This window comes from Paramormyrops kingsleyae, chromosome 11, assembly GCF_048594095.1.
Source record: "Paramormyrops kingsleyae isolate MSU_618 chromosome 11, PKINGS_0.4, whole genome shotgun sequence".
Lineage (NCBI taxonomy): Eukaryota > Metazoa > Chordata > Actinopteri > Osteoglossiformes > Mormyridae > Paramormyrops > Paramormyrops kingsleyae.
In genome coordinates this window covers 4,621,476-4,647,526 of record NC_132807.1, presented here as the reverse complement: position 1 = coordinate 4,647,526, position 26,051 = coordinate 4,621,476, and the positions used below count along the sequence as shown (strand labels likewise).

The window sequence follows — 26,051 nt, the reverse complement described above, 5'->3', positions numbered from 1 at the left end:
AGGCTCGTTCTGCTGTTCAGCTGGCCGGTGAGTGACACAATGCACTAAACTTCCGGCTGGCTGACAGAGGAGAGAGCCACTGCAGCAGACAGAGGCATCACATTACTTTGGATGGGGGCGGTGGTCGAGATTTTCGGCAAGCTGGATCTGCCCGTCCATGTGGACACCCTCAATCTGCGGCCGCCAATCAATTGCCGCGATTGTACACGCACATCGGTCGGTGGCAAAAGCCTTGTTTTCATTGTGTTTGTCTTTAATCTGGCATTATAGTAGAGTGTTGGCTTCCTAGCCAGTAGTTCTGTGGTGAAATGACATGTATGTTGCCTTCCTTTCCTTCAATGGATGTAGAAAATACATTAGCATAGTATATACAGACAGAGGAGTCGGAGTCGGGGAGTCGGAGTCGGAAGATTTAGAAACTGAGGAGTCGGAGTCGGAGTCGGAGCATTTAACTACCGACTCCACAGCCCTGGTCCAACACACATATTGGGAAATATCCATATTCACTATGTTGGTCTAAAACCAGTCCCTTAAGCTCCTATTACTGGCCCTGTATTTTTCTGAACGGGCACTTGCTTTGGACACCCCTGTAGGCCAGTTTTAGCAGACCCCCCCCCCCCCCTCCCCCTCCCCCCAAGAGTTTGTATACTTGTATCACAGCCCGCCCTCATCTCCCTTCTTTGGAAACCAAACAGATTTATTGCCAGTATCCTATCCTTGTAAGGCAAAGCTGCTGAAATCAGCCTCAGCTGAACATGAGGCCCTGCTCCGCCATGCTGAACGGCCTCCCGAGCTGGAGGCCATCAGGCTGAGGATGGTGTCAGATCCCGGCCCCCGAAGGCCCCTCCCACCACTCAGAGGATTGGGTGATTCCCACAAGTATTCAGTGGCTGTTCTCCAGGTCCCACACCGCATCCCGACATGACGTCCAGCTCCAGACCTTCCCATTGAGAGCCAAAGGCCACGGAAATAGATTGCCTACAAAGACCTCAATCTCCCACCCAAGTATCTACACTTAGACAACCGAAGAACAGAGATAAGAATATGCTGGGTGTCTGTTTATGGAAACTGATGGGCGATGCACGTAAACAGAAATGGAGCAAGAATCTCGACGATGACAGTAAAAGAGATTCAACTTCATTAAAAGCTGTGCCCCCCCCCCCCCCGGCCGCACCCCACCCCCGGCCGCACCCCACCCCCCCACCCCCCCACCCCCGGCCGCACCCCACCCCCGGCCGCACCCCACCCCACATACACGCTTAGGATTATATTTCTTCATGTTGAGAAGTCTGTAAAGTGGGGGCTACTCCTGCCCCCTCCTCCCTCCGTTCTCCCCAAAGCCCGCTGACGTTTTGTCATAGAGGATGTATCTTCCTTCCGTTCTCCCCTCCCCCCCCCCCCAACTCCACCCTAATCTCTTCGACCTTTTCAACTTCTCAACACGGCCTCCATATGAGGCCATTAAACAGTCCCCCTAGCAGCTGCCTGACAAGAGTCTCTCAGAGGGGCCCGAGGGGAGGAAGGGGCCGACCAAGCAGCACATCCTTGGATGTCAAGGCCAGAAGAAAGATCCCAACACAAGCGGACAAATGGGCAAGAGACAGGAAGCAATACGACCGGGCAGAAGTGTCACTAGAGATTTAAGGGGGGCCAAACCTTTACTAGGGAGGTCTGATTTTAATGAAAATGAATGAGAATACACAATATCTGGTGTACATTTACATGGGGGGAGGGGGGTAAACCCCAAGAGACACCCCTTTGACCAGCCAAGGTCACCCTGTATGGTAGTAGCATTATCTACAGTTTTATAGCACTTGTCTGAGGACCAGTAAGGAAATTCTGGGCAGAAGCAGCAATGTCGTCATTTTATAAGCGGTGAGTGACTCTACAAAGTACGGCACGCCGTCCTCCAAAGTGAATTCTACGGTGTCGTTCGAAACTCCCCAGTTAGACATGTTTTCGGGACACTGAAGAGAAGGTGGTGTCCGCGGGGTACCCCAGTCTTGGGCCCCCGGCTGGCCGGTGTCACCCCGTGATGGGAAAGTGGCCGGACATTTACCTGTACATTTTTCAGAAGAGGAAGCAGACCGTCACATACTCCAAGGTCAAACAGCAGTTCCCTCCTCTGCCTGCCTCCTGGATGCATCAGCAGCCGAATCAGGTCAAGGCTCATCAGGGGATCGAGCATTTCCTCTTTTCTCAAAGGAGCAGCATTGTATGACTTACAGCTCTGTTCAGTTATTAAAACTGTCCAAATGCCAAACTCTTTGCCAGAGAAAGAATGGCTTTTGCTGGAGTCTACACAAAAAAAAAGTGAAAACATGCAGCTGTAATCTGCAAGGCGAAGCTGGGATCCAGCCGTAAGCCCACCGGAAAGTGAAGATCAGCACTTTCATGGGGAGCAAGCCCAGCGGCCATCTTGGGCAGTACCATGGGCTACCGGGGAGGGGGGGGACGGGGGGTTACCGGCTCAGAGTCACATGTATGAGGTGACACATACAGGTGGCAGGTTTCCAGCACAGGAAGTGGGTGTATGTTTGAAAAGTGAAGTGTTCACAAAGTTAGAATTGTTCAATGACTGTTTCAATTCCCCTTTTAACCGTCACGTTGCAAGTATAAGAAATGTCATTATATTAAGATGGAAATTTTTTGAAGTTTAGCTATTAAATGCCAATCCCCAAGCCACTGCATACATTTCAATTTCCAGCTTATTTATGTAGTTGCTGGCTTCAAGATGAGTAGAATAGTTTTAATCGGATTTTCTGGTGATGGTACTCAGGGAAACTGGAATAGCTGAGGGTGTCTAGGGGGACATCTGCAGATGTTACCACCATTTAACGAGGACAGTGAGGCACTCGTGGTCATCTGTAAGGTGATTCCACCTTCAATACAATATAGGAGGTCTGTAAGAAACAACCCTGCACCTAGATTGCCATGGAATTTATCTTATTTAAATTAACGTCACAAGGCAAGCAGTCATTGTGACACGCAGTACGCCCACTGCTGGCCGGAGGCCAAACTGCAGGGTATTCACGTGGCACACAGTAGGGCGTTTGGGTGTTCAGATAGTAGAGTTTCTCTTGCCTGCCCCCGGAGAAGAGCGAACCGGCTGCCAGATGAGAGAGCTGGAGGTATCCTGAGATCTGCTGTCGCCGTCAAAGTTAATATCCAGAGAGTGCGGTTTGTTTGTTTTTGGTCAGTTGCAGATATGCACGTAATAATCCAAAAGCACAGGCCCCTAATTACAGGCCCCATACCCACTCACCACACAGCCATTATCAGGTAGAATTTTATGCTGAATATTAAAGTACGAATCGTCCACAGACCAGCATTTGTTTTTTTTCTCTCTGGAGAGGCATGATGTAACATCTTAGAAATAAGAATAATTACCAGCTAGCTGTCAGAAAGTTTAATTATAGGCTTTCTGAAGGGAGGTAAATTTTGTTCCTTGGCAAAATTCAAGTGTGCCACACTAGCTGGGTCGAGTCTCCTATGCGGAAAATGCGACCGGGCCCCGAAGCCCTTTGGCCCCATCGCTCCCCAAACCGGGACGGGCAGGCCGCCCCTCCCGCGGCCACACCTTTTCCGGAAGGGTCACCGTCTCGCGCCGAAAGTTGGAATCTGGGTGCGCCTGGCTACCTGCTGGTTCAGCTGAGTGTCATGTGACGTGGGCCAGCCCATCTCAGAGTGGCCAGCGAGGGCACATTCACAGACCAACCCCTTTCATACCTACTTGGGAAAATGGACAGTTCTGGTTAGAACTGCCAACAGCCCAGATGTATTTAGCAAGACGGCAAGAGCCAAAACCTCCTCACATTTCCACACAAAATAGCAGTTTCCTTGAATACAGCCCTGCTGCAACCCAGTAAGTGCTGACAGGCAGAATTAACCAGAAAGACAGACACAACCTAGCAGTGAATAACGTAGCTGATGGTGTCTGCTTGAGGCTGGACTCACTGTACAGCACCCCCTATCCCCCCCCCCCCCCCAGAACTCCCACCAGCACCGGCAAGAGATCCACGGTTTACGGCAAAGCCATCGTTAACAGGAACGGGGGTGCGGGGCGCTCGCAGCATCACCACCAGGAACCAGGAGGCCATGACAGTCACACCTACCACCAACGGGATCCATATACAATCATCCATTCCCCAAAATGCAGCATCACATACATGACTTACATCTCCATACTTACATATAAGGGAGCTTGCTGTGGATTCAGTTTCATGACACTGGAGGCTAAAAGAGAAGAACAGAAGAGATCACGTGAGGGTGGACATCAATATCATAGCAACAAGAGAAACATCACCTCGCCTCATTAAAAGGCCAAAGAACGATCAGGCCGACTGTAAGCCAGGTGTTCAAGGCCTTGCAGTAACAAAATCATCACGGCAATATTTATTTCCAGTGACTATTCCAAGAAGCCAGTTGACTGTTTGTCAGGTCAGAAACAGATCCCACTGTAAAATACTGCGGGAGAAACCCATGTTACACCAGGGGGGGAGTGGAGGCCATACCCCATACCCTATTCAGGGGGCTGTTTACAATCACAACACCACCTAAATGCCGACATGAGGTTTTCTGCATGTCACTGTAGAGCAAACGACAGGAGACCAAATAGACGACGACGCGCTCATGGGAAGCAGGAGTGAGGAACCGGTTAGCGATTTAAGCGCCTCGAGTTACGCGTTTCCAAAGCTAGAGACAGCTCCAAGAGAGCCAATAAATCAAATAAATACATATTTAAAATGGTTGATATAAAATACGATCTTTAAGAGTGGCTGGGCTTTATTTTCACTCCGAGCATGATGGGATTATTTCTCAGCTTCTTTGCAAAGTAGAAAGGCCCGTCACCCAAAAACCATCATGGAGCTAAGAGTTCGGAACCACAAATGTTATGGCATGTCACTATTCAGGAACGGCTCGGACACCATGTTCACGTCACGGATTGGAGCTCCGGATCCTCTCCGGAAACCCCGCAGTTTTCAATGTGCACTTTGAGGTGAAGCCCAGCCCCAGGCTGCCAGCCCACTGCAGGGTACGCATATGGGTTTGGGGTTTAAACCCACAGTCCTGCAGGCCCGAATGCACGGCGCTACCAGCCGCCGGCGAGTACAGCGGCATGGCAGCCGGCCTGGATTGGGTCCCTCCTCCCTGCCGGGAAGGACGGCACAGAGCCAGGACACTCCCAGCATCTCATCGCCCAGCAAGAAGCTCCATCAAAGCCCATCCAAGCAGATCTGCTGATAAAGAGCTTACAGCGGTGAAGCATCTGCTGCAGGTGTGGCCGGCTATCCTAAACAACCTGACCCGGCCTGCTGAGGCGCTCCCTCACACAGTCGCACATCAGAACAACCAGGACGAGTGAAACCTCTGAAAGGCCTTGTTATTACGCCGTTGACCTTCTCCCTGCTTATGATGTTAGTCCAACCCCTCCTCCCACCCGCCGCCAGAGTCTGCTGGGTAAACAAACAGCAGCCCCTTATCCACAGCCCAGACCATCTGGTCCTCCCCTAGCAGAGCCCACACCATCATGCTCCATTGCGACAGCCAACGCCACCCCAGTCAGACTGCGACTTTCGAATTATTAATGTGACACAGTTCAGCTCCCCACCCAAGTGGAAATTCCCATTAAAGTCTTATCAGCTGGTTTCCGCCCATGTGAAGTGGTCTGCATTGCCCAGTGGCAGGTCTATTGGGAGGCCACTACCAGCAGTTAACAAACCAGTTCAGCCATGAAAAAATGTCCACCAGAAACCAGTACAAATTTTTTTATTTATTTATGTATTTAAACACAAGGTTAGACGAGGGCGTGTCTTGTTGCCGCATACTGTCACAGGCTTGGTTCACATTCATTGAAGCACCTGAGAAGGTCAGACGGGGAGCAGACGGTGCATCTCGCAGCTGCACCAAACCTCTCCACACCTGTTCAATGAGCAGATTAACACCTGCAAATAACAGATTCCGTTCCATAGTGACGACGGCCGGAAAGTACACAGCCTAGGGCACACTGGAGACGAGCGAGTTAGTGACAGGAAGCCAGCAGCCCCCAGGCGGCCTCCCCGGGCTGCGCAGGTGGCCTCCCCGGGCTGCGCAGGCGGCCTCCCCGGGCTGCGCAGGCGGCCTCCCCGGGCTGCGCAGGCGGCCTCCCCGGGCTGCGCACATCGTAGCCAGTTCAAACTGAGCGATGCTCTCATCAGGTCAGGCCGAAAAGCCGTCATCTGAACAAAAGGCCACTATTTGAGAATAGTGGACCTTCAGGAAGCCTGTGTGAAATATGCGGACGAACTGTGCAGGGGGTGAGAAGCCAACAGGAATGGCGAGGCGGGGGGGTGGGGGGGGGGTCACCCGTTTCCATGACAGACGCCGTCTTCGTTCCGCAATAAATAGCCTACTGTTAGAAGCAGAGAAGACGAAGTAAAGGGATAATCAGCCATCTATAATTACACCCACATAATCTCTTCCTGGACCTAATCTACCCTTGTCTAACAGTTTCTGTTCCATTTGCATAGCAGAGCACGACTCCCTGAACTCCGGCCCACTGAGCACGTGCGCAGGGCAGCCCATGGATTTCCATACTGTACATTTATATATTTATATTCCGGAAACTACAATATCAAACAATTCCTTGTGACTATAAAATTTACCAAAAGCACATGTATTTTAGCCGATGGACAAAAAAAAAAAAAAAACAACAGGCTGGTAGATTTCCAAGCCAGCAGTGACTCGTAACCAGAAGGGTAAATCCTAAGAGGCTCAGTTGTGGCATCATTAAGCACAGGAACTTAATCAAAATTTCGAAGCCCTGCAGCATGTATAGCAAGATGCATCATGGGTAGCATATATTACTGCTTTAGCAATGAAAACAGCCACACAAAGGCAGCTGCCCAGCGAAGCGAGAGAGCAAACACCCAACTTCCATATGACCCCTGTTACACAACACAGAAGAGAAGCAGGGGAAGCTAATTCATTCCTCTCATATGAGCAAATGGGAATGTACACACAGTTAATTTTGGAGATGATGTCCTTTCCAGGGTGCCGGGAGCCGGATGCACAGATACAAGCAGGCCCAGATGTGTAGAAGGACGAGGATCCACACCGAGCATGTCAAGGGCTGCTGAAAGCTGAAGCAGGACCATGAACCGGCTAAGCGATTCAAAGGATAATTTGTGCTTTTGTGGTGGGCGGCACATTGATTTGACACAAACACACAGAGGCCAGGAGACGAGCTAGCAGAGTCCTTCTCAGCATCTGCCCGTCTTATCACAGAGTCTGTTATTTAGGCGTCAGCTGGAAGGACTCAAACCCTGCCACTGGGTCCCTGGCCACCGCCAAAGCAGCCCACATGCAGAAAAGCTGGGGGGACGATTTCGGCAGCATAACGACCAGGATGCTGGAGTTCCAGGATCATCTCGTCATGCCTGAGGGCCGGGTTGACTCCCTCCCCCTACCCACACCGTGGGCCAAATCCTACTTTTAATTAAATCTGTGTACCTCACTCTCAAATACACAGGCAGGAAAACGGAGGGCTGTTCTCTCTCACCCTCCCCAGTTTATTAAACAAAGGCTCTTCTCCAAGCTGGCTTTCCGCTGCTCTTCCCGGCCTCTATTCAAACACACACTGATTTTAAATCGACTTCCTTTCCTGGCTAAGTCCATAAATAATGCAGGCAGTGTGTGACAAGCTCCAGTGAACTACCGGCAGCGTTATAAGGTGGGTCGCCCGGCTACGGCTTCCCTATAGCAGGCCAAAGCAAGGGGGCAGCGAGCACAGGCTAACAAATTAAATTAAAAGCACCCAGAAGAGGGCTAGCCAATCACAGCCAACTGTACTGCTCAGTGAAATTCAGGGCAGCAAATGGGATTACAGGATGACAGATCACATGGTCATCCCACTCATTTCATTAGGCAGAAGGCTATATGGCCCCAGGTGGTCATTCAACCTCAGAGATTACTGGTAAACCTGTTAAGGTCCAGCAGGTGGTGGGGTTATTAAAGGGCATATTAAGACAAGGCTATTAAGAGTCGTAAACTGAAGGTTGCAGGTTCAGTTGCTCCTGTACTCTCCAGTATGCCTGAACTAGGCCAGTAAAATACCCATCTGTGTAAATGGATAAAATTCACACGTTTTCATGCCCACTAACCAGATTTAAAAAGTATCAGCTACCTGACAGTAAACAACACACATCCTCAAAGGTCACGGACAGTGATTTGACGTCACACGGGCGTGATGAATCAGCCTCACTCTGTGTGCCTGCTTACTTTCACTCTGGCTATTTCGAAACCCATAAAACTCACACTCACACACATACGATGGGAGTGTAACTCCCAAACCTACCCGGCTGACCAGGTTTAACCCCTTAACCCAACCGGAGTAACCTGGGATTCATTTTAGGTGTCCTTAGCAACTAGCAGCCATGGTAAGAAAAAGACTGCAGACTCTTGCTAACAATACATTTTTTTTAATTATTATTTTTTATTGTTATTATTACTATTATTATTATTATTACTACTGAATAATAATATTTATTGATGTGTTGTTGTTGTTGCTGTTGGTAATAAGGACAATAATAAACATAATGATGATTACCACACATACACCAAACCCCACCCCAGTCCATCTATACACTCACCAGCCCTAAACAAACATGCTAAACAACTGAGGAAACAATCACAATGCTTATTGTGTGTGTCACTGCCCGTGTCTCAGGTGGCTAATTACACCCACTGTTAGTCATTAACGATTCCGTGTAGAAACCCTTTCATCCATCGTCTTGATTCCCGGCTGTCCTAAGATCAAGCAGCTTTCTCAGATATAGACAGGAGAACAAGCCTCAGCTTCACACCTGCGGCTGCCTCCGTATTTAAAGCTACGGGGGAGATTAACGTCCATCTCATAGCCCCAAACAGAGGCGTAACTTACTGAAATAAAGAGCTTTACAGCCAGGGCCATATACTAACTTCCTCCAGGTACACATCTTTACCCGACATTCTGTTTCTTTGCCTGAAGAGCATCGAACAACCTGCAGCTGAATCAACGAACACCTCAAGTGAGCAGCACAGCCTGAAGGCAGTCGAAAATGCGTCTGAAACAGAGGAAGGGTGATGCCTGAAACTGCGAGCATTTAGACCGACACTGGCGAGCCGGACGGAAAAACAGAGCTAATGCTGGGTGAGGAAGTAAAGGAGTACAGGCAGAGTGGCGGGTAACTCGTGGATTTACAGGGAAACAGCAGGGCGGGAAAAGCAGGGGACGGCTGGACGGAGTGAGGGGACGCCCGTCAAAGCCATACGGGATGCGACGAGCGGGGAGCCTCTTTTATCCTAAATTTCACATGCTTTTCAAATGAGCCGATAGTCGTGGCTATTCGTTACCTCACATATAAGTCAGAAATGAAAACAGGGAAAAAAAAATAAAAAAATCATTATGCAAACTCCAGCAGGTCTCAGCCTGCATGAGCCAGACTGACAAGCAGAGGCAGTTTGACAGCAAAAAAGATCGCAACACCGAAAGCGCAGGGAAAGGGGTATCCACTGCTGCAGGAAATGCACTGGAGGCGCATCTGCAAACCTACGGATGCAAGTCAGGTGACAGCGGGGGGGGGGGGGGGGGGGGCTGAATCTTCAGAGTCTGTGAGAAGCAAGAGAAACACAAATGCAAAACGGTAAATTCCCAGCATGCACTGGGCAAGCCAGCTAAACAGTACCAAAACGTGCACGGACCACAGAGAGGGAGGGATCTGGCAAAGAGGTATGTTTAGCTGTAACGGGGTCACTGGGTGAGGTCACGACCCCTTGGGGGGGGGGGGGGGGGGGGCAGACAGCATGAGGAATAGCTTCTAGTTTACAGGCTATGGAGAAAAGGGCACCGCTGTGCTATTTAGGAAACTCCATGGCTGCGGAAGGGAGACATGAGCCAAGGCAGAGATCTGCTGCAGAGACGATCTCACCCAGTGCACGTGAGACAGGCCCAAGGCAAGAAATAAACCAGGGAGCGACCGGCACTCCCAGCTCATCACAGAAGCCCGCATTTATCTCAGACCTATGAGGTCACACCTTTTAGGGGGGAGAAACCAGGCCTTCAGCAGTTTCAGGGTTTCTGTGGGGTAATTTAAGAAATCCGTGTCACAAAGGTGCGTCAACTTGGATGCGAGGGTGTAACTTTGAGTAAGTTTATTCCGGCAGAATATGCTTAACCAGACACAACAGCCCACATGATGCAGCCCTGAAATGCTGCACATATGAATGGACCTGGACGGAGCCTATGACCCCCCCAGGGCTGTCACATGGGATAGGATCCGACACACAATCTGACCAACAGACATGTGATTTACCCACATTTCGAGTAACTGACGGGAGAGGTGGAAAGATCAGGTCCAGAAAGTAAAAATCCAGACCAATCTTTTGTTTCAACCAACTACTTGAATCTAAAGAGTCACGGTCACTGAATGCTTAACTAGTTAGTGGGTTGAAACAAAATTTGGGTCTGGATTTGTACATTCTAGACCTGAACTTTTCACCTCTGACTGACGGACACCAGGCATTGGCCAACATCTAACTCACACCAGGAAGCCCAGTGAGCTCAGGGTTTCCTGCAAGGCACGCTGGACGCTGGACAGTCAAATGCGGGGACATACTGACAGGACAGCACAACTGGCAGAGGCATGAGGGCCTACCGCAAAAAGACCATGTGTATCGGCCTGAAGCGCCTCACAAACAGGCAATCACAAGAACACGTTCCTCTAATAACCCTAATCCCAAATGTCTGATGCCACACAACCACAGTTGTCCATTACACCACCTGACAGCAGAGCGCATACGTAAACAGAACAAGCACAAAACGTACCTGCAAGCGCACAGAAACACCGTAAACATTCCGTGTATCCATGACCTCGATAATTTCCCCATACACGGAAGCATCTGGTCGAAGGTCACCGTGCAACACCAAAGTTCTTCCGGCTGGCTGACCCGTCCCACCCCCCCAGAACTCAGTCCCATTCATCAAGTACTGACAGACGTGCCGGCGGGTGGGCAGACCTGGCTCAGACGTGGCGAAGGCAGAAGGTCACTGCTTGTATCATCAAATAGGTATGGTAATGATGACAGTTCTTACCATAGTAAAGCTAACCACCTACAGAAACCAAATTATAAAAGGTGTGCTGATGGGCAATCTATAGTCATTCTTATGTCCCCCCCCCCCTCCGGTGTCTCCGGACTGGGATGTGAGGCCCCTCCCACACAGCAACTGACGAATGGGAGAGAAGGTCTGCAAACATCACCTCCTGGTTATCATCATCTTAGCAATGCTAGGCTAAGCTTCTCCAGGGGCCTTGTCCAGGCTGTAAATGGGTTAGAACAGAAGAGGTTTGCTCCTATAGACTTCAAAAAGGCTGTTTTTATGATGAAGAACTATATGACTCTAGTGTGTAGGAAGTAGAGATGCACCAATCGACCGGCCAGGGACCGGAATCGACCGATATTCAGCGGACCTGAGACCAGCCAGTGAGTCTCATGCATTTCCAATACTGAACCGGTCCATTTTATGCACACGCCACATGTCATGTGCACAGCCGCGCAGGCAATAGCCTCACAGTTGTGAGCACGCTCACAGCCACGGGCTAACATTGTAATACATGTAAAGCCAAAATAAACCGTGGGGGAACCAGCACGAAAATGTGAAACATCAGAGGTAAACTTTAAACCAATTATTCAACATATACTAGATAATCTTGAAAAGGAATAATCATTAAAATTGCAGAGCTAGCTAAGGTTTTTCCCTATGACACATTAAAAATGTTTTAGCAAAACTTCAACCCCCTGCACTATAATGTCTGTACACTCTGAAGAAATGAAAAAGCCTGATCTTAATCTAGTTTACTAGCGATGTATGTGCATAGCATGCGATGTTGGTATTAATCATATTACACTGCACCTATTATTGCTTGGAAGAGAATAGTTTTTTATTTTAAGACAAGTGGGGAAAGAAGGAAACGTCAATCTCATGTTATCGTGTGAATTTAAACATACTGAAAAATGATAAGTAACTGACATTTATTTTGTTATATAAATCTGCTGCACCTGCCCTTCTTTGGAAAAGTAAAATTCGTCAAAGATGTGTCTACAGCAACTCGTTTTCAGTTAATTGTTATTTGTGCCCCTTTCCAGTCTCAGAGCACTTTATTTTGAGATTGTTTAAGTGAGAGAAGATCCTGCAACTTAATGCAGTTTAAGGGTAATACTAAAGTTTAACAGTTTCTTTTATTATGAAAATAAAATTTTGCATTGAAAAGTTGATTTGTTTGTACAGTAAAATCCTGCTATAACGAACTTCAAGGGACCTGGCAAAACAGTCCGTTATATCCAGTTGCTGTAGAACACAACTACAGGACTCCATTTACTCATGCCACACCCCAGCAGACACACTTGTGGTATAGATTATTATATTGTACATGTAGTAATCCAACTTTACCTGACCAGATGCGTGACTATTAATAATCCCGACTACGTATCTGCGCTGGATATCACGCCTTGTAGGCGGAGCTGCATGTCCGTTATAGCCAAACAGAACTACAGCTAAAAGCGGCCCTGGGGACCAAATTGTTTGTCCGTTATAAGCGAAATTCCGTTATATGCGAGTCCGCTATATCCGATGCTTTTTCTGCATGTTCTTAAAGGTGCACGGCCAGGACCAGCGGACCTCGTCAGTTATAGACAATATTCCATTATAAGCTAGTCCACTATAACGGGATTTTACTGTATATGATGTCAATTATAGTACTTAGAAATTAGAATCAGCAAAAATCAGTCTTTGCAGGACACTTGCAAAAAAATTTTTTAAATTGGAATCAGCCAAGAAAATCGCAATTCGGTGCATCTCCAGTACTAACAAACAAACAAGACAAAGAAACCAGTAAGAATTACCTCAATTTCACCTCCATAAAATTTGTAGCCACCCCTTAAATCCACAGAAAAAGCATCTTGCGCCTAGGGCTGGGTGATATAGCAATATTATATCACGCACGCGCAATAATCACCAGGGCTTCAAATGACAGACGAAACATTTGGCCCAACGCTAGCCTTTCGGTACTACAGGAAGACCATGGAAATTCCAGAACCCATTGCGAATGAGGAGGATTCGCGGATGTTTGGTAAAAATGGTAATATGTGCTTATTTCTATAGTTTAAAACCATGAATATGCTCCCAAAACACAAATTTCATTTAAATGTTAGCTTAATACATTACTTAAAAAAAAAACAAATGTTTCATGTAAAAACAGAGTACAGTATCGCCTAATAGATATTTGTCACACTAGCACATTTACAGTACAGTAGAGCTGGGCGATATGGCAAAAAAAAAAATCTATTTTTTCCTGTATTGACCGATATCGATAATTAGCAATATTATAGTTTCACAATGCTGTTCCATGTAATAATCAAAATAATAAAAAAAAAACCCTATTCAGACAAATAGAATGAACACATTGAAATAAACAATATTAGTAAACAAATATTTTCCAACAAATTTTACTGTTTACATACAAAATTCCCTTAAAATTATAAAAGGTTATTGATTTTCAAGTATTCAAAGAAACATAGCTCAAATGAACAAAACCATATAATAATGTGACAATGTGCAAAACAGTTAAAAACAGTTAGATTTTTTTTGTCCGGAGCTGCAAAACGTCACCATGTCACATGGTACAAAATCCTCGCGAGAGTAAGACTTCAGACAGATCGTGCAGCACCTCTCAGCCGGCTGCACAAACTGGAACCGCCTCCGTGACGACAAAACTTTGCCCTTATTGGCTGAAGAGATTAGTTACACGCATGACATTTGTATCCCAGGAAGTTCCAATGAGAACTGGTTTTCAGTTCATTTACCTGGTAAAATAAAGTTTAAATAAATTACATAAATGCTCTAACAGTACACATTAGTGGTTTATTTGTTAGTTACTGTAATGTTGTGCCGATTTGTTTAAATCGTCCAATCTGTGAAGGCATTCAAGTAAGAATTGCATTGTATTCTGTACATGACAATAAAAACTTTGATTCCTTGAAATACATGTATTTGATCTTTTTCCTGGCAGCTCTCTCTTTACACAGGGCCACTATACACAATAGTTTATTCTTTTCCACTGCTAACAGTTTCTATCAGGAGTTGGTTATTGTAAAAGAAGTAATGTGCATGCAGGTGATATTTGTATAGATTTATCTACACCCTTCTGGCAGTGCTGCCATTGCAGTCAGGTCTCACACACTATGAGGAGTAGAAGTTGTCCGACTTGGCTGCAGTCACTTTACGCTCCACCCTTGCAGCCACCGGCAGATCTCGCTCCACGTCACATCAGCTGCAGACAGACCAAAGCCCAAGTCGAATGCACCCATTGCTTCTTTAAGGGAGGATGGGCAAAATTACAACATCGTCGCTGATTGGCTGTTGTGCTGGCGTTCAGTAAACCTCTGCTCGATAGACGATAGGCCATTGAGTTGTCAATCTCAGCGCATTCTCTAAAACTGAGCAAACTTGGTTGATTGAGTTTTATAGTCTGTGTGTATCATCGTGATTGTCCTCATTTTTTTTTTTTTTAATAAAAAAAAAAAGAAAGAGTTTTATTGCCCAGCACTACAGTACAGTATACTATTGTTACCCCTACTAATTCATAAAACACGGCTTTGGCTGCCATTTTCTTTTGCATTCACAGTAAGGTAAAATGAGTAAACGAACCCTTTCAGTGTTTATAGCAAATGCTTTTAGAGAGGGAAACCCAGGACGTTAACATTAGCACCTTTCAAGAAATGTATAATTTTTGTGCGTTGAATTTACGTTAACGTGTACTTACTATTACAAAATAGTAAATTAACTATTTTCTAATATTTATGTAACCATTAGCGTTCCCGTCACGTATTGCTGGGGCACGGACCGGGGAAGCAAGGACAGGACACAAGTAATCGGGGAACACGGGTAAAGACAAGCAGGACAACGGAACAGACAGCAAACTCAAAATGACATTAATGACCGGACTCGGGAAACACTTAAACGCAGACTTTAATACACAGGACTAAAGTCAGCAACTGGAAACAGCTGACGACACAGGGATTCCACACGAGGTAAATTTGGGGGGCATGGCACAAGGGAGGATCGGATGAGCAGGTCATGACGACGGCAATGTTAAGCAGATTAATAGTATGACTAATAGTATGATTAATAGTATGAGTAAACTGAAAGGGTTCATTTACTCATTTTACCATCTATATGCTACCTCTTGGGCACGTCATCACCAGACATGGGCTGTCCTTCCATTGTTATGCTGATGACACGCAGCTATACATTAAAACTGCCCCAAACCCTTCAGAAGCCATCCTGAACCTCACTGCATGTCTGGAGGAAATTAAGGCTTGGTTGAACATTAATTTTCTACAGCTGAATAGCAGTAAAACTGAGGGACTCCTTGTTGGCACCCCCCGCCCGATAAGTTCATTTCCTATACTCCAGTTCACCTTTGATGGCCAGGCTATTACTTTCTCCTCCTCAGTTACTAATCTGGGGGTACGGTTTGATCCGCAGTTGACCTTCAGCGACCACACAAAACATCTGTGTAAGACATCTTTTTACCATCTACAAAAAATCTCCAAACTTCGCCCTCTTTTAACCCTGCATGATGCAGAGAAACTTGTCCACGCCTTTATTTCCTCAAGGCTGGATTACTGTAATGGACTTTTTGCTAGGATTCCTGCTAAGGACATACAAAAGTTACAATACATCCAAAACAGCGCTGCAAGAATCCTACTGAGTGTAAGGAAATTTGAACATATTACTGCCATCCTCAAATCACTTCATTGGCTCCCTGTTTCTTCCCGGATCGAGTATAAAATTCTTCTGTTAACCCATAAATGTATTTATGGTCTGGCACCTTCATATCTTCAAGATTTGATTAGTTTGCAAACCTCCAACCGCATCCTCAGATCATCAGGTAGTATGCTACTCCAAGTCCCCTCTACTAAGCTGTGTACTATGGGAGGTCGAGCTTTTTGCTCTGTTGCCCCACAGCTATGGAACCATCTTCTTGTCCAGCTGCGAGTTACAAAGAACCTGGACTCTTTCAAAGCAAATTTGAAGACTTTTTTATTTAGGAAAGCATACAACTGCTAAGATGTCATATTTAGTAGTAGTGATATTTTTAGATTTTATGGATATTTTTAAACTTTATTGTTTTTAATGTGGCACTGAGATTTTGTTAATGAAAAGTGCGTTATAAATAAAATGTATTATTATTATTAAAATATTAAATGAGGCATTTTATGATGCCCAAAAGTTAGTAAATTCGGCATATCCTTATGTTTAATGAACGTGTCAGACTTTAAACTGCGAAAAGTATTGCCACACCACAGACTTCTTTTTACCTAGTTTATCCACAAGATCTCCTCTTTAAAAGATGTCATGGCTGCTGAGCTGTTCCCATCTTCACCGACCCTTCAGTGCAAATTGCACTAAAGTATACCAAACAGCATAGTATACCAAAACAGCATAGTATACCAAAACAGCTAACCAAATTTAATAAAGATTACTAAGTTTTGGGTGTTACAAAACACATCTCGTTAATATTTAGCTGTACTACTAATCTGCTTACCAAATATTGGGCATAAACGTCCGTATTGTATCAAAGCTTGCATCTGGCCAAATGCTTTGCCTTTGATCTGAAGCCCAGCCGATTACTGCGTATGTGCAATATAATATTGATGATTTTGCCCAGTAGATCACAGCTAGCTTCACTGGATGCGAACTGGGCGCTAACAGCACTGCAGCAGGCCTACTACCAGAGCCAGTTCAGGCAACGAGACTGACTTGGATATGAGGCTACAGTGTTTCATGTGCACAAGATCAGATGAAAGAGCAGCATCGATGTCCGCCAGCAAGCCCAACGCTCATGCTAGAAGGCCCAATCATCCGGAAAGCTCTCGCTTACGGCTCGCTGAAATCCCTGACCCGACAGAGGCAGACTACCAAATGAAGCACCTAAACTTCGGAACTACGCTCACTTAAGCCTAACTGACCTCCAGATGTGAATCAACATTATCATCATTTCAGAAAAGGTTCTTTGAGCATTTGGACATCAAAAAAAAGTTTTGCCTCCAGAGAAGATAAACTCCGCACAACAGTCTGCTTTTAATCCACACTGTAGCCAGTAGAGCCTGCACAGAAACTCACAAGTAACAAATTACGAGTGAAGATTACTCTAACAGCAGCCGAAATCGTGCAATATTAAGTAATCTAAAACACACGACCTGCTCCTATCTCTGAACACGACCACCATGACAGCAAATTACAGGTATTACTAGCAAATGAATCACTTGAGATAACACTGGAAAGAAACCATTCAGGCCTTTTAAATCTAGTGTTTCTCATTTGACCAGAACAGGAATGATTTGGGGTGAGTATGAAGGATTCTCAGTGGGGGAGGCAGAAAGGAGGTTAGCCTTTTCAACTCCCACCTAATTAGTCGTCACCTGCCAACTTCACGACGTTGTACAACCCTGACATCCAAAGCTCCAGCAGTCAGACAGGCCTTCACCATCAATAGGTACCCATTCAAAAAGGCATAAATCACCGTCTTATTTACACATTCATGCTTAAAACAAAGCAGATGTGATTGGTGAGACAGCTTTATATCCGCTTGGAGGGCCCATCCTTCATACTCGGACTCCAGGCGGGCAGAAGCTCTGTAGCCATAGGCTGAGCTAAACGCGGACACAGTGCCCAAGGTATCGCTCACATGGAAACGATTATGTCACATCGTTAGCAGAAAAAAGGGAAGAAAAAACACAGCAGGCCAAGAACAGGCCTTGAGGCCAGTCTATCAAGGGCAGAGGCGACAATCTCCAGAAGGACACAGGATCGTTGGAGTAAGCAGACCGCATTAGACATTGTGCGTGGACTGCTTTGTCGTACCAAAACATACAAGACACATGGTCATTCTGCCTGCTGTATAAGCGATTTCATACATCACCACCATTAACCTAAGATTAAATCTATGTGATCACAAACACAGGATGCAAACTCCCTTCCAGGATGATTCCAATATAATTATTTAGCAAATAGACTATTTGTACCAGAGTCAAAAATGGTCTGCTTGAAGTCAGAGAGCAGTTTCCAACTAGAATACCAGGAATGTGTGGAATTAGGAGCTCAGGCTCACACGAGAAGACAAACCACAGGCCAGAAGAAGACAGTAAAAGTACAGACAGTGATATCATTAGCTCATACATTTTCATGAGCTTCCTGGACATGCTTCCCCATGAAATACAGGGTTTGTACAGCCAGGAGCAGAAACAAAAAGAGGGCCTGAACCAGCGTCTGGCGAATACCGAATCGGACCGGAGGTTTTATTTTGGCCCCTAGGATCCGGCTCGTCCCCGTTGAGACTTTCACCATCTCATGCAGAAATGCAACTTCACCCTCCACCCAGCTCCGGAAATCAACTCCACGCTACCACTGCGTTGAGAAACACTTTTCGCCAACTGCGTTACGCCATGGCTGGAGAGGGACACTCCCTACATGTTTACCTGGTGGCACCAACGAGCACTTCTCCTGTTCAGAGGCTATATTTAGGCCTAAGCTGGAGATACACAAAAGCTGGTAACCTATCAGTGCAATGCTCTCCATCTTGCACACCTTTCACCAGCTTTGCAAATGGAGCATCAAAAATTCACTTTCTATGCATTATAAGAGGTTAAATATGACTGCAAGATGCAACACATCCCAGGACACCTGCAGCATGCAATATAAATGAGCTCGACAATGAAAGAGGCATGCTAATTTCTTGGAAGAGAATGAGGCTTTGAAACATGCTGTAGATAGTAGGATTACCGTGAGCTGTCAATCATTGCCTGATATAGCCAATGGGAATGGATTAAGTAACCAATAGAAAGCAAGACAGGATGGCAGGTGATTGACAGCACACATTGACCCATCCCAGCTTGGGTTTTCGAAGCCTTGTTGCTCAATTGCTGCTCATTTGCATAATGCGGTGAGCATAACCATTAGAAATTCTACCTAAAGTTTTGCGTGACGCAAAAAGGTGGCACACACTAAGCTTTGACGATAAGTTTGTTGGGTGGCACGCATTGAATCGCTTAAGTCACCGTGACTGTACCAGTACGTGGACTGCATTGCATTCTGGTCCATCCTCAGATCTTGAAATTAAGAATACACTATTACTCAGGGAGCAAAGGTGACGCATTCGATGTAAAATGTGTTGTAAAACAATGGACCCAAGGTGAGGCTGCACGCAGCTGGGAGGAATAAACAAAAAGAATATGTACTTTCACGCCCACTGGGAAAACTCTCCTAATGTGGCTGCCTCAATACGTGAACGTCAGCACGTTTCAGGGTTTTACAGCGCATTGACAGGCAGCCAAAAATACTGGCAGAGCATGTTATTAGTCAGATATTGAAAGCCCTAAACGAGTATTGTTGTAGCTCCCCACTGACTAACAACTCAATGAAGGAAGAACTTTATAAAAGCCAAAAGCAGCTCTCTATTCAACGTGAAAGCAGACATCAGTAAGTATGCAACTGTAAAGAGCATTGCGTGGGTCAGCTTATGCTGGGCGGAATCCCTTTAGCTCTAAGCTATAAGATCTCTAAGCTGCCATACTCCGATAAACCTATGATTCAGGTACAACTGGAAATTTGGAGCAAGTATTTTGAGTGACTGGTTCCTCATGTCTGTTGGGCATCCAAGTTGTTTAGGGAGCCTTTAGCATTTGATGCTACCTGGACAACATTGACTGTGACACCATACTAAATCCACAGCACCTAAAACAAAATTGTGGTACATCATGTGCGGCTCCCGTTTTGTTTACCTAAGGAAAAGCCAATGTTTGATGACTAATTACACCAGTATATCCAGTCTGGAGGGAAAAGGATGAACTACCAGCTCAGTTGGCCCCTAGTTCAGACCAGTAAATTGATGAAAAGCAGTGCAGGTTGCTAAAAGAAACCACAGATGTTGGTATGAAATCAAACGAAGTATGAGAGAAACCAGCATCCAGAATATTAAGATGGAGCACTAATTGGGAATGAGACTGAATTTAACAAATAAAGACTGCATCATAACATGCAACAGCACAATACACAAGCTTCTATTGTCAAAATCCTAATTTGCCTGCAGTTTCCCTGCATTCATAGATAGCATCGACGTCCGGGAGCAGGTCCGAACATCACAGTGCATTCTGGGAAACCGGGTGCAGGTTCAATACCCTGATCAAATTAATGAGGATACAAAACATACAGCACAGTGTGTCCATTTGTCTGCAGTGGGGTAATGGGAAGTAAACTAGAGCTGACATCAAAACAAAGAGACCTCAGGAGATGATACAAGCATTAAGGGTGGTCAGGAGGACCACGGGCAGCATGGGAGGAGACACCAGAGGCCAGACTCACACAACACAGTGCTTCTAGTCTGAAGAAGAACCCCCTGGCTATGAAGTAATAATACAGAAGACAAAAACCCCAAATTACTAACCCGAGACAGAAAACCAAGAGGCTTTTGACCCATAATCACTTTCATCATCCCTCCTCACATTCCCCACAATAATTACGATCAGTCGATCAGTATGTTACCAAGATGAATCAAACTTGGGGCAGGAGTTAACACTGATTGAGAGGCTAGCCCCATGAACTACTCTGTATTCCGGACAAAAAAAAGAAACCGAAGACAAGAAAGAAATCCATAACTTCTGCAAAATATATAACTCTTCCGGCCTACAAGGCCTGATTCATAGAGATACGGACACTTCCTGTGGCTCCATCAGCCTGCAGTGTTCAAATGTGCAGATCTGCATACCAGTCATAGAAATCATTTCTTTTTATATAACCCAACCCCCCTCCCAGATAATAACAGAACAAAATGTCTATACAAGGGCATATGATATTATTGCTACCTTCAGTAAGAGCATACTAGTCTCTCCAACTAATACATAAGTAACTCCACAAGTCATTTTTTACTTTACTAACGGATTAAGAAAAATGTTTAAGCAAATTCTGTGGCACACTCATTTTTACATTAATCATCTGCCAGCACAAAAAGAATGTGCTTTTCATTCCATGGTCATTCCTAGTTGTTGTTACTGGCGTGTTTTTGCCTTGAGACCACCTCATCACCACATATTTCCCACCCTGGTTTCACTTATGACGCATAATTTAGAAACCGGCACCTTTCCTGTATTTCAATTAGACTATATATCTGTCCTCGGTCAACATATCAGTGTGAAATCTGCCTACGTACAATACCAGAGTTTTCCTTCCCTGTGGACGAGAGTTTAACCATTTACTTTTTTTTACTACTCAAAGGCAGACGAGGTCTGTGTTTGTCACATTTAAAAGAAACTAATTAAACACTGCCTGTTACAATCGCTACTGTAAGTTATTTGGCAACTGAAAAATGTATTTCTGTATAAACTAAGCAAGACACCAGCAATGAGATTTAACAGTGGACATAGTAATCACTGAAAATTAACCATAATTTACTAGTTCTTATAAATAAAAACAGTTACTTTTATTACTTCTGGAAACTGAGGAAAAAAAAACATACTACAGAAAGAGACACACTTAGATACAATGTTATTTTTATTTAATTTACCTGGCAGAGTGAGAGGTGTTTTCAAATAATGCCATCGTGGTTAAATGTTAAACGATTAGAGGAGCACCTAGCGGATGGCAGGACACAAAGGTCCAACAGTAGATCCTTCACTATCAACTATGTACTCATTAGTACTCATTTACTGCGTTACAGCCAGTGAGTTTCACCGTGTTAGAATGCCCATGGGGTACGTTAAGGTCAGGGAAGTGCTAGAAATCACTGAATTATGCCATATTGTTTCTTCATTTCTGATGCTGGTTAGCCAATCAACCTCACAAATGGTATTGCGATATGATGCATACTGTATAGTGAGCTGACAGCTGTGTTTCGCCACTTCTAATTAGCAATATTTCTGAAGACACAAGCCAGATTTAGTTGATGCTTTCATGACAGACTAGCAGTAGCCTGTAATGAAGCAAAATGAAATGAAAACAGAACAAAATGGAAACAGAACAGCTACATCAATCGTTCATTTGAGGAGATTAAATACTGCCGAGGCAATGTTCCTTACAAATATACTGTGTGATTTAGTCCTGCAAAAACAACACAATTTCTATATATTGAGCTTAGACTGACTTTCAACTTGACTTCTGACATCATAAATTAGCATAAAGAAGAAACGAAGCTAGGTCACTGATGCATATCCATCTTAATGGCGTCATCCATCACGCAAATACGACATCAGGTCGGGTTGGGGAGCATGCACTGTTGTTTCTCAATATAGGATTCACTTTAGGACACCAGAAGGTCAAAGATAGATCTGTCTGGAGAAAGCTGGGCACCCCAAATCATAGGACACTCCAGGAGAATTTGAAACATCTCAGATATCCGAGGCACGGCAGCTGCTCTGACTCTAATAATCTTCAGGGTTTTTTTCCCCCTAAATATCCAGAAGAGACTGTGATCTGAAACTGAATTTTCAAGCTGATGTATGTCTGGAAAACAAGCAGCCTGAAATCTGAGGGACAGAAACATGTAATGATCACGAAGCCGTAACACCGAGCTTGTTAATCAGGCTTCTGCACAATGGCCAAACTTAACACCTTGCTACACAGCTTAATGCAATACTTCCTCAAAATGTATTGGACACAATGAGTGTCGTTTTACGCGAGGTAAGCAATTCACAGTTTAAAGTTAAGTTTAAACATACTCTAACCGGCCGTAATGTAATAATGACCATCTATAAAACTGTCTTTTTTACATTAGAGTATTCACTGTATTGCGATTTTGTTTATTAATTTATTAACTAATTAATTTAACTTTTTCGGAATACGAATACCAGCTACCGGTCGACGCGCACGGAGGATTATGGGCTGCGGTACAATAGGAATCAAACCCGCAGCCACTGAGCTTCCAGATGAGACAAAGGGCGACGGGCTTCATCCAAGAGCCCAAAGCGTGGAGCCTGGAGCTCCACCATTTAATTTTCAGGGGACTGGACTCGGCCTAAGTCACAGAACCAGCGCAGGGTCAGTGCCGTGAGTCGGGATCCGGGCAAGCGCGTTAAGACCCAGGATCGCCCCACTTGATGCAGTAGGTCACAAAGAAAGATTTAAAAACCACTCTTTATTGGTCCTTGATCAAGGACGTGCAAATTAAAATACTGGCTTACATTGTGATGGTATAGAAAGAGTTTTCATATGCGGTGCACATGCGGTAGCGCACTGATGCGGACCTTAGGACAGGCTGGCACCTGATCTGCATTTATAAACCGCATTTACAGTCGCAATCCGAATGCAATTTGTGTGCATGAGATGTGAATCTTTTTAAACGGCACTTACCTCGATCTTCGCTGCAATTACTTCCAACTTAGCGCCCTGAGAGGCATAGCCGTGTCCGTGTCCGTGTCCGCTAAAAAGTCAGCACGAACAAATTCGCATTATCGCGGGCGCTTTATTTGCTGTAATCAGCCCAGAAGTCCGCCGTCGTTGCCGATCACTTCTCCGGCACGACCCAGAGTTAATCCAAGAAAGCCTTGTGCTGGAGACTAGAGCTGAAGGCAAAGAGGCCACTTGTTGAATCACCTCCGTCACACTGGTCTTCAATGGCAGTTCAGCGAGCGCGCCTCAGTAGGCGGATCTTAAATCTGCTGGGATAGTTAGATCGGGAGGTTTGCCTGGCAAAGGCTGTGTAGAAATGTCTCATTGGGCTAGCGACCAGTCGGGCTACTACGTGCTAGTAACATAAGACATGTGTTCCGTTCGCATATGGCGAGAGAGCCTGCTAAAAACAGGTACGTCGGCGACAAAAGTCAGTGTCAATGGCCAACCGTTAAATGAAGAGCCAAAACAAGCATTCCCACTGGATACTGATTTCGATCCGTAGCTTTTATATATATATATATATGGAAAAATAATGCATGTATCAGATTTATAAGCCAAAAAAAAATACGTCTATGCATCAGATTAATAATAAATAGTTTTATGGACGTTTTATAGCAACATGAGCTCTTTAAAGTAGGAGTGGCGTTTACGTGATACCAACGAGAAACTTGGAATATTCAGTTTTGTCGTATGAAGAGTGCAGAAACTTTTAAATACTTGTTTTTTGGCTTTTGTTGACCCCTAGTGGCCAATCACAGCAACTCAAGTATCTGTTTCCTGCTATTCCGTTTTCCAGTTTTAATTGTAGATATAAATCATATCGTGCAGTATTTTTTAATTAAACGTAAATCAGTTCGCTTGACGAGATATAATGGTGCCTGTAGCCGAAATTGTAGAATTTATTTTAAAAATGTTTTAAATACCACAAGACTGTCATCAGAAGCGTTGATTACCGTTTAACGGTGACAGGATTTCATTATTTAAATCACTTTACACAGGGTTCTCAACTCTCACGCATCTGACGTGAAACTCACGTACGCAAGAAATCTTACGGCAAATCTATATTATTCCATTATAAACCTAAAATTAGCTACATCAAAACCGTTGGGGTAGTTTTCAAACCCTACAGAGTAATTACAATTGACAAAACTCTTACATACATTTAAATGAGTGGGCAGACTTGTCTGGAAGTGAAAATCTCACGTCAGCCAGGTGACCGAAGTTGGTGACCCTGCTTTACATGACGTATCCCTCCGACTGATTAGATTAAATACGTGGTTTGCCAGGACCTATGAATCATGGTCTTTGTTTCTTGTTGATTGATTGATTGGCCCGTTAAATTTTAAATATCTAGATATTTAATCTGCTGATACCTACAAGATCCTACGAGAAACGTTAAGGGCACGAGTCTATTCATTTGTATTATCTTAACTTTTTAGCTTTAGGTGCCTGAAAGAGTAGTTTGGTGTGACCAGCTTGATCATCTAGGTACTTGTGTAAGTGTACCATAGCTGTGTATTGTTGTTCTGTTGTAGCTTTGGACCATTAAGTAACATAAGTGGAACCTTGATTCAGTCAAAATTTCAATCTCCCCTTATGGCTGGAAAAAACATGGACCCACTTGAAACAGGACTGCACACCAGTGCTAAGGAGGAACGTGTGATGTTAAGTCCTATATGTGCCCTCAGAATACAGTGCTTTCATATGAAAGGGCCATGAAAGTTAGTGAGAAAGGAGCTTTTTAATCCTGTACTGTCATTCACAGAAGGGGGTTCTCATTGTTATGTCTCTGTATAGTTCCTATTCAGTTAAAGCAGGCAGTGATAAATATGACATTAAGCTGAAATCCTTGTCTTCTATCCCCATTATTACTTACCCCTGAAAACCCAAGTGCATGAATTCATACATATATTTTTTAAAAGGACAATGACAAAACTAAGCAAGATAAACAAATGTTTTCTTTTCGTATTTATAGGAGACATAAATCCATAAGCCAAGCTTTTAACAGGCAACCTATTGTCTAAAAAGGCATCTGTTATGCCTTTTATCAGAAACGTCCAAGTGTTTGTTACAAACAGTGGGTAGATTACTTGACTCAGTGTGGCCTAAAAGGAAAAAGTGTCAGCTTTGTGTAGAATTCTTCAAAATCCACGTTTAATGCAGCAGACCTCATGTCTGAAGGAACATCCAGCAGATGAAGAAGATTCCGGCAGCTTTTGGGAGAGGCAGGACCAGGCAGCTGTTTTTACTGGCACTCGACTGTTGACGGCCCTCATTCTAAAATACAGCAAGGCATGCCCTTGAGGGTGGGGTTTGAGGGATGTGGGGAGCCAGCACTGGTCAGAGTGGGCATATCTGTCTGTGGGCAATCAGATGATACTCTGAGACTGATCAGAGGACAGCGTTGAAGAAGTGGTTTGTAGCTGACCACCTTTTTGTGTTGATAACTGCTCTGTTGAGCAGTCAAGTTTGAACCAGTTTTGAGCTACCAGTTCTCTACATTGTGTAAGTCTCCTCTTAACATACAACACTTGTACTAACTGGGTTTCAGACTAGGGTACTTTTTACTGCAGAGGCCGCGCAACATGCT

General features: G+C 44.9%; 1 protein-coding gene across 9 annotated transcripts in view; it reads right to left on the bottom strand.

The window, feature by feature from the left end:
- The window catches only part of LOC111845055 (A-kinase anchor protein 13), a 68,643-nt gene extending 44,970 nt beyond the window's left edge, over positions 1–23,673 (bottom strand). For 8 of the 9 annotated variants that reach the window (XM_023814132.2, XM_023814135.2, XM_023814134.2 and 5 more), the window contains exons 1-2: positions 23,420–23,673; positions 4,193–4,236 (exon numbers count right to left, since the gene is read on the bottom strand). In XM_023814132.2, coding sequence (XP_023669900.2) covers positions 4,193–4,225 — 33 coding nt within the window. In that variant the 5' untranslated portion in view covers positions 4,226–4,236; positions 23,420–23,673. The remainder of the gene's footprint in view (positions 1–4,192; positions 4,237–23,419) is intronic. The other variant, XM_023814139.2, reaches the window with a different exon arrangement.
- Between the last annotated feature and the right edge of the window lie 2,378 nt (positions 23,674–26,051).